Genomic DNA, 10,068 nt, shown 5'->3' on the forward strand with positions numbered 1-10,068 from the left:
TGTAGTTAATAATAAGTCCTTGAATGTGAGTTGAACATGCTGAAAGCAGCTTTTAATGTCTTAAACCATGGACAAACATATGATAGCATAATATTGAAGACTGCACATTTTGTCATACACAAATACACAATACATATACAGTACAATACAAATACACAATACATATTAACACTTGATGCTGGAGCACAGACTCACACAATCGGGGTCCACGGTCCAGTCCTGCAGGGGTTTCTCTGAGCCACCGAAGACCAGGTCTGAGCAGGACAAAGGAACATCAAGCTGCCAGCTGTCTGCTGCCATAACGCTGCCACCGCCGATAAACAGATCGCTGCTTTCTGCATCCATCACCTGATGAAACATGTCACAAATTGGTCTGACACTGTTGTTTTATATACTGCACATACAGAGGGTGGTGCTGTGGTGTAGTGGTTAGCGCTGTGTTTCACAGTAAGAGAATCTACTTCTGTGTGGAGTATGTTGGGTTTTCTCCGGCTTCCTCCACAGTCCAAAGACATGCAGGATAGGGAAAGTTTCAGGATAAGTGTGAATGGTTGTCTGCCAGTCTATCAACCCTGTGATAGACTGGCCACCTGCCCAGGGTGAACCATGCCTTTGCATTTGTCAGCTGGGATGGGATACAGTACATTTAAAAAAAATATATTTTTAAATGTTTGTGTATACATTCTGCCGTAACAGCCGTGACCGTGAAAAAACAAACTGGAGATCATTTCACAGGAGGAGGATATCCTGGTAGGTACACACCCACAAACACACACACCTGGCCTCTAGTCCAACCAGTCTGACTGAATAGAAACCTGATAAACTGTGAACCGTGTTTCATTTGCTTGTCAAACTGTGAGAATGTCAGAATCAGAAAAACAATATTGACTTATCACACTGTCGAAGAAAATGTGTTACCTCACAGTTTTATTTTTATCTCATCCTATTTGATTGTGGTTGACTTTTGAACCTCATCTGAACCAGCCACAGAATAGGACTTATTCTTCCACAATACACAAAGGGCTGGTTGTTGCTCAGAATCTTCCTCCGGAAGACTATTGAAGTATATGACTTTCTAATATGCATTTGTTACCTCAAGGCTGGACTACTGTAATTCCCTATCATCAGACTGTTCCAATAAATCTCTTAAATCTCTCCAGCTGGTCCAGAATTCTGCAGCACGTGTTCTTCTGACTAAATCTAGAAGAAGGGATCACATTTCTCCTGTATTAGATTCTCTGCACTGGCTCCGTGTAAAATCCAAAATTTATTTTGTCTTCTAATGATATTGCCTAAAGGAAGCATATAAATTGAAAAGAATTTGTCTGAGCACAGAACCTTGTATCTAATTTGAGTGCGCATGGATTTTTCATGCACAACATGCACAAACTGAGATCTATTGGATAAATAAGACTTAAACCAGCTTAATGTGATTCCTTTGATGCCAATTAATTTTTCCAGTCTAAAAATTAGGATTTCATGGTTAATGGTGTCAAACGCAGCACTAAGATCTAGCAGGACAAGTACAGAAATAGATATAGATATCTTTTTTTATTGTCATTATACATGTCATTGTACAACGAAATTGTGATGGTCAGATGGAGTGTTTGTCCTGAGCCACTGCGACTGAGCACGCCACCACTATGGGCCAACCTGAGCCGATTTTTGATGATGGGAGGAAACCGGAACCCCACACAAGCATGGAAAGAACATGCAAAGTCAACACAGAAAGGGGGACGGCCACGTGTGTGCCTGTGTGGGATGATGGGAGTACTCATCGCAGCGATGCTTTAGATTGCAGCTTAGTGAGGGCTAGAGGAAGATGAGGATCATTGGCTGAGTGATGTACGCATTGTGTGTTAAATATGCATGCACAGCAAAATGTGTGTGTGCGTGTGTATTTTCAGAAATAGCAATAACAAGGAGAGAGTGAAGGAGAATAGAGAATCATGCTGCAGCAGGGTTTTTTTTTTTTTTTTTCAAATGATTGGTGCACATGCAATACACATACGGTAAATGGCAACGTAGCCTGTCAACATAAAAGACACATGCAACACTGGACAAGTGGACAACCGAAGCAACCGCCCCGGCGATCAGTGATGTGAAGCTTTTGGATTACATGCGGCGCAGCACAAGCTGATTATTTTACGATACGGTGATGGACATGAAGCCTTTATCATAGCCACTTCCAGCCAAACCAGTCCAGTCTAGATCAGCAGACAGCAGACACTTCACCACCATGCTGCCCTCAGCACAAGTGAGCTTTATTATTTCTCCTTTCACTGAATAAAGTCCAGACTGAGCAGAGGGGAGCATAGCAGATTTTGACTAGTGGTTTTGGAGAAAGTGAAGGACATTAGGCTATATTACCCATCAGGCACCAGGTGGTGGCGGTGCAGAGGACACCATGGCAACGCCATGAAAATGCCAAGGCAACACCATAGCAACTGTGGCCTCGTTTGCTCGCTGGTGGTGTGGTACAGCCCAGACTTGCTCCAGTGGCATGGTCGTCAGACCAGGTGCGCACTAGTCTCTCCACACCTGCAATACTGTGCAGAGGTGTGGGGGCACACATATAAAGGATCCACACAGCCCTTGTTAATACTCCAAAAAAGAGCTTTGAGAATCTTACATTATGCCAACTACAGGGCACACACAAATCAGTTATTTATCGAAACAAGAATACTCAAACTATATGGCTTAATAAACTATCGCACAGTACAAATGATGTACAAGGCTGCTAGCAAAAGCCTCCCTCACAACCTGCAAATACTTTTCCTAGAAAGAGAGGAGAGACACAATCTTAGAGGGAACATGATTGTCAGGCAAAGGAAGGTACGAACTACGTTAAAATCCTTTTCCTTATCGGTCACAGGTGTTAAACAATGGAATGTGTTAGAAGAAGAAGTAAAAAAATCAGCAACACTAAGTGGCTTTAAGAAAAAGTATGTAAATTCAATCGTTGACCGGTACAGATTAATACATGAGGGTTGATAAAGGTCAGAGGTACGAATCAGCAGACACTGTGTTGAGACGGCATGGGAGCATAACAAAAAACCTTCTGTACCCAAACAATTAGTTGAACCAGAAACTGACTGACTTTGTGTCATGCCCGGCTATAAGATGAGACTGTTGTTCACTCATGTCGGACAAATATGGACACATGTGCAGACACACACGTAATCTGTATACTGTCTAGAGCTGGACCTCAGCTCTGTACTGCTGAAGCATGTTATGTCAAAATGTCATAAGTAAAAGAAAATGTAATGTCAAAATGTAAAATGCAAAAGATAAGAAAAGATTATGATGAAGATTATCCTGTGGGTAATGGGGGCGGGATTAGATGAAGCTTTGGCTTCTCCCGCTTTCCCTTTCGGCCATGTGTATTGTATTATTTTAACAAAGATGAAGTGTGATGATGACGATTTAAATTGACATGCCCGAAATAAACAAATAAATAAATAAATGAGTCGTAGGCTGGTCTGGCATTACGGAGAGCCTATAAATACATTTGAGTTATAGCTTCCTTTGTTTTATAGTTTTCTGTTTTAGAGGAGCAACAGAGTCGAGAGTCGTTCTCAGTAAGCTTCCAGATTAATCTATAAGAGAATTGATCAAGGAGGGACCATAGAAGTCCTCCATTTCATTAAGACATGGCATTGAATTAAAGATCAGTGGAATCACTTCCTTAAATTTAGCAACAGCTCTATCCGATAGTAGAGTGTAGGAGCTTTTTCCTAGAGGAGCGAAGTCCAGCAGCAATAATTCAAAAGTTATCAAGTAATGGTCAGATAAAGAAGAATTTTGAGGAAAGATTATTAAGTGTTCAATTTCAAACACCATAAGATAAGACGAGGTCGAAGGAGTGGTTATGAGGGGGTAACGATTAGGGGTGTAACGGTACACAAAAATCTCGGTTCGGTACGTACCTCGGTTTTGAGGTCACGGTTCGGTTCATTTTCGGTACAGTAAGAAAACAAAATGCAAAATATAAATGTGCTAGTTGTTTATTACTTTTGTGCTTTTAACAGTAGGAACATGCACTGGAGCTAGAATGCTGCTCAAAAATATAAATACAAGTATTTAAAATATTTATTTAAAAAATAAAAATAAATAAAAATAACAGACTGTTTCTTTAAAACAAATCTTTTCTCCATCTGATGTGCAAAATTGAACAGGGCAGGGAGAGGCTGTTTAAATGCGGTGGGGAGCTGTGTTTGAACGTTACGCTCGTCTTTCTCCTCGTTGTAGCGATGTTCACGTGGGGGTGGTGCCGTTTCAACTGCGTCAACAGGTTTGACGTGTTGCCAGAAACATACCCGACCTCACATGAACAATGTCGGCAAACCGCGTTGCCGAAGTGTTCCCAAACGGGAGACCTTAATGTCGCGGGAGGGTCCTCCAACTCTGGCTTGTTGCCAACGCTAGCGGCATTAGCCATGACGTCCGCTACTACTGCTGTTTATTGTGTCGCGGTGTGCGCAACTGCGCATGTGCGGCTGCAGCATGCTCCACACATGCGGTCCTCTACTTAATATGTCCGTATGGAAACTCGTTCGGTACCCCTCCGTTCCGAACCGAGCACCCCGGACCGAAACGGTTCAATACAAATACATGTACCGTTACACCCCTAGTAACGATACATTTTAAAAACGATACCATACGTATCTTTTGCTATGGTTCCGATATGATTCAAAGACAATATTCGGCTTTCTAGAACAATATGATATTATAGGATTCAATTAATTGAAATTGATACAGACTTTCTTTTATAAAAAAAAATTCAACCAGTGTTACTGTGAAAAAAAATCTCTGGACAGTGTAGGTGAGGATTCCTAGAAGTATTTCTTGTAAGGGAATCAGCAGGGGTAAAATAATTATGGATATAAAACAAGTAAACAACGATTAATGGCAAATAAATTCACCTAATATTTGAATATGCTCTTTTTTATATTGAAAAAGGAGAACAGAACACCATGCACCTGTCCCAGTTGTGTTTCTGGTGCTGTTTTAACGATTCTGAATACGACAGTAAAAGCAGCGATCCTAGCCAGTTTTGGCCATCCTTTTCGCAGTAAATGTATAATGTTGGCCCGCCCGCAGTGAACCAGAGACCGAATTAAACAACGGGTTCTTAAACCTATGACCGCCTGGTTCGCTACACTGGCTCGGATGGAGGGGGTGAGACAGGACCGGTATCTTATGGTGCAAGAGGAGACAGGTGTTAAGAGCACAGCTACTTTTTGTACGAAAAAAAAAAAAAGATCGACAGGTGTCTTCATTTTTGATGCTCAAGTCACTACGGCTGATTACATTTCCCCACAAACATTCACAGAAGAAGAGACCGGGGTCAGGGCCAATCAGAAACCTAGGCCCGCCCCTACTCGGCCTCTGATTGGCTCAGACCATGGTGATTCAACTGTGTATGCTGTGGGGAAAAAACATTACACTACACGCTGGTGACCTGAGCAACTGCTTCAATTTCAAAGAACACCTTGAACATGAACGAAGTATTTTTTAACAGTTACTCATCATTTGAGTACCATGCCTTCGTTTTTAGCAGCCCACCTATTCTCTGTATAACAGTCTACCGACCACCCCAGTATTCCACTTCTTTCATTAGGGAATTTTCAGAACTTTTATCAATTATTCATACCACTTTTAACAGAATTTTAATAACCGGTGATTTTAATCTACACATGGACATCTCCTCAGACTCAATGTCCAGAGAATTTTTAAACCTTTTACACTGCCTTGATTTTAAGCAACATGTGACGCAGCCGACCCATAGCACCTTGGACCTGGTTATATTGTATGGCCTGTCCATTGGTGCGCCCTCTGTTGTGGACCTGGCTGTATCTGACCACTTTTGTGTGTTTTTTTTACAATCACCAGTTTTAATCAGCGGGAGGCCCGTGTGAGAACAGTGAGGAAACGCTACCTAACTTCTGAAGTGGCTGCAAATTTTATCCAGATCTTAAGCCCAAGTTATGCTTCCGCGTCGACACAACGCAAGGGGGCTTGCAGACCCCTTACGTCCTTGCGGACCCCCCTTACGTCCAACGCAAGGGCCTGACGTGCACCTCCAAAAAATCCTGGACGCGCGTCGAGGCGACGCAACACCAACGCAGCGGCATTGGCTCTGATTGGTCCGCTAACTACATCCGCTGGAGACCGCTTTCCGGTTTCCACTCATAAACACCGCCATGTAAACTTTTAATAGGCTACTTTTAAACTGCTTGTTTAAAAACAATTAAAACAAGACCTACACCCCCGTGGAGAACTGAAGAAATTAAACAACTCAAAAGGGAATGCAGGAGTGCTGAAAGGAGATGGAGGAGATCAAGGTTAACAGTCCATTATGAAATTTTACGTCAACACCTCAAAATTTACAATAACACAGTCAAACAAGCAAGAATCTCCCACTTCAAAAAATGAATCAATGACCATAAAAATAACCCCAAATTCTTATTCTCCACAATCGATCTTTTAACAAACACAAATTTTTAAAAATCCTCCAAGACACCAGATAACGCCCTTTGCGAGGACTTTGCAGACCACTTCAGAAGAAAAATCAATGACATCAGATCATCAGAAGAGTGATTTAGACCCCAATGTCTTAAATAACTACCGACCTGTATCCAACTGACCATTTTTAAGTAAAATTAATTAATTGTTTTTAATCAAGTAAATGATTTCTTAAACTCAAACCATATTTTAGAGACTCATCAGTCTGGTTTTAGGAGGAACCACAGTACAGAGACAGCACTTTTAAAGATTTTAAATGACATCAGGTGTAATTTAGATAATCATAAACTCACAGTCTTGGTACTACTGGATCTAACCGCCGTTGACAGCCCTGGCCCGGGTGGCTGGAGAGCTCTACACTGTGGTGTGGAGCCTCCTGTCTGCCTGGGCTGGGGTGGTCCCTGTGGCGGCGCCCCCTGCAGTCATGGACCATGATTCCTCTCGGTGTGCGCGGCCTCCAAAGGTGGCTTCTTCCTCACCTCAGATCTTGGTGCCCAGCCATGTCTCCTCAGCAACAGCTAGTGTATGTGTGTGGGTGTGTGTGGGTGTGTATGTTTGTGTGTGTAGGTGTGTATGTCTGTGCATATGGCTATGTGTGTGCATGAGTGTGTATGTCTCTGTGTATCTCTGTGTGTATATTTGTGGGGGTGGGAGGTTTGGGTTTCATGGTGTTTCTTTGTTGTTCATATTTTGTTTCGTTTGTTCGCTTTTATTTTCTGTGAGGCACTTTGTGCTACTGTAAACAGTATGAAAAGTGCCATATAAATAAAGTTTGATTTGTTTTGATTTGATACACACATAAACAGACCAGCAGAATGTTTGGAGCACCGGTGCGACCAAGGAACATATAGTCGTACTTTGCTTTTTGGTCGCATGTGTGCCAAAAATGGTCACACTGGAGCCCTGAATTTGATACAATTATTACGTTGCAAATGGATTTTATATCAATATTTGTCCCCAGTTGAGGACAACTTGCCGAGCACCTATTGATGTAGTTGGATCGGAGGAATAAAAATTGATAAATTGACATAGTAGATGAATCGTAACACCACTAGTTATGACAGTGAGTTGCTTTGTGTCCACTCGGACTGAAGCCAATAGAATCTATTAATGAAGTAAATGCTACACTAAGGCTGTCATTTACAACATCCACATGGACATTAAAATCCCCCACAATAATAACTTTATCTGATTTAAGGACTTAACTTGATAGAAACTCAGAGAATTCAGATAAGACTTCAGAATATGGACCAGGAGCACGATACACAATAACAAACAGAATTGGCTGCATTGTTTTCCAGTTTGGGTGTGTAAGGCTGAGAATCAGGCTCTCAAATGAGTTATAATTTAGTTTTGGTTTCGGATTGATTGATAGGCTTGAATCAAAAATGGCTGCAACTCCTCCTCCACGTCTGCTGCCTCGAGATATATGAGTATTAATATGGCTGGGAGGACTAGCTTCATTAAGCTAACATAGTCTTCATCACGCAGCCAGGTTTCAGTCAGGCAGAATAAATATTAATATCTGATATTAAATCATTAACTAATACTGCTTTAGATGAGAGAGAACTTATGTTTATAAGAGTCCACATTTAATTATCCTATTGTGTTGTACTACATCAGATGTGTTCATGTTTATTAGGTTTAGGTTATTTGGATTTCTTTTAATGCGTGTTAATATAACTAGCCTACTACTGTTAATTCTACAACCGGACATATTATTAGTACCGTTAATACACCTACCGACGTATACTAACGTGTACCACTGTGGTATTAGTACTTTAAATATACTAACGTGTAACGCTTCGGTATTAGTACTTTAGTGACGAATACTAACGTGTAACACTGTGATATTAGTACTTTAGTGAAGTATACTAACGTTTATCACTTCGGTATTAATGATCTGTTCCTGTTTCAGTATGAGGTGTAAGGCTTGCTCCTGGTTGAGCCGGATCAATAAACAGCACAATGAATGTCACACTCACCGACAGTTTGATCCTCTTCAGACCCTCCGGTGGTTCATCATCGACCTGCGGAACCCGTTCGCGGCTGCAGGAGGACCGAGAACACGGCCGACGCGCTTCTTCTGCTTCCCGGAGGAGCAGCTTTCAGTTCCACGTCCAGCCCCCTCCCTCCTCTCGCTGCTGCTGCTGCTGCTGCTTCTTCTGTGATGTTTTATGGCAGTTTACAAGCAAGGTGTATTACCGCCATCTACTGGACTGAGGTGCAATTCGATGGGTACTTTCCAAAGAAGAATGATTCCAATCAAATCATAATATATATATAGATATATACAGTATACATATGGAAAACCAAAATAAACAAACCACCAGATACGGTGTCCACTGCTTGTGTGACCGCCTCCCATGCTTCTTTTTTATTTGTGTTTGTGTAGCCTGCACTGAGGCTACTAAATATAACTTTTTTCCTGTGGGTTTTTTCCTGCAGCAGTACCTCCACTTCTGAACTGCTGAAGTTTTTTTTCCTCTTTACCTGAGGCGCTCTACTTGCTTTGCGTTGTGTGTCTGCTCATGGTCCTGCAGTCTCTTTTATGGGCATTGATGGGTGGTTACCTATGCAAATCCTATGTAAAGTAATGCAGAGTCACTTGGCACGGGCTCTCAACTTACGAGGAGATGGCATTCATCAATTTACGAACACAGCTGCGAACAATTCTGCAGTTTAAGGCTAGAGGAAACAGGCTTGAGCAAAGATACGTGAAACGAGGGATGCACTTTTAGTGAAGCTGGGAGCCTGAGCCGGGCCTCCACAGAGTTAATCATTCTTATAATTTCAAAGGGGCCGATGTACTTGGGTGCCAGCTTGCGGGAGTCAGTTTGGAGGGGAAGGTCCTTAGACTAGAGCCACACCCTTTGACCCGGAACGTAGGTGGGTGCCGGTCTGCGGTGTCTGTCAGCTTGGCGTTGGTTCTGCGCAGCCGTGCACATGAGAGCAGCGTGGGCCATCTGCCACACATGCCGACACTGCGTCATGTGGTCCCGGACGGACGGAACCGACACCTCTGAACGGAGACATACCCGTGGCAGAGCTGACGAGGGAGTTGTGAGCGTACTCCACCCAGGGGAGATGGGTGGAGAGACGGGGTGTCTGGCGGCAACGCAGCGCAGGTCAGCCTCCAGATCTTGATTCGCCCGCTCCGTCTGTCCATTCGACTGAGTGTGGTAGCCGGATGTAAGGCTAACCCGATGCCCAGATAGCCGTGCAGAAGGCCTTCCAGACCTGGGAGATGAACTGCGGGCCCCGGTCCAAAACTATGTCCAGGGAGAGACCGTGGAGCTTAAACACATTCAAAACTAGATGGTTAGCGGTCTCTAAGGCTGAGGGGAGCTTGGGTAGGGGGACATAATGGAGAGCCTTAGAGAACCGGTCCACAATGGTGAGTATTACAGTGTTACCCTCAGAAGGCGGTAGTCCAGAAACGAAGTCCACGGCGATGTGCGACCAGGGTCGGTGGGGAACGGGGAGAGGTCATAATAGGCCGGCTGGAGCACGATCGGATGCTTTGCTGCGGGAACAGAC

At 43.2% G+C, this 10,068-nt stretch overlaps 1 protein-coding gene across 1 annotated transcript in view; it reads right to left on the reverse strand.

Moving 5' to 3' along the window:
* Nucleotides 1-8,688, reverse strand: part of creb3l4 (cAMP responsive element binding protein 3-like 4) — a 42,552-nt gene extending 33,864 nt beyond the window's left edge. Inside the window, exons 1-2 of the mRNA XM_084027223.1 lie at nucleotides 8,514-8,688; nucleotides 196-348 (exon numbers count right to left, since the gene is read on the reverse strand). Coding sequence (XP_083883349.1) covers nucleotides 196-345 — 150 coding nt within the window. The 5' untranslated portion in view covers nucleotides 346-348; nucleotides 8,514-8,688. The remainder of the gene's footprint in view (nucleotides 1-195; nucleotides 349-8,513) is intronic.
* Nucleotides 8,689-10,068: the final 1,380 nt, after the last annotated feature.

This window comes from Eutrigla gurnardus, assembly GCF_963514095.1.
Source record: "Eutrigla gurnardus genome assembly, chromosome: 14".
NCBI lineage: Eukaryota > Metazoa > Chordata > Actinopteri > Perciformes > Triglidae > Eutrigla > Eutrigla gurnardus.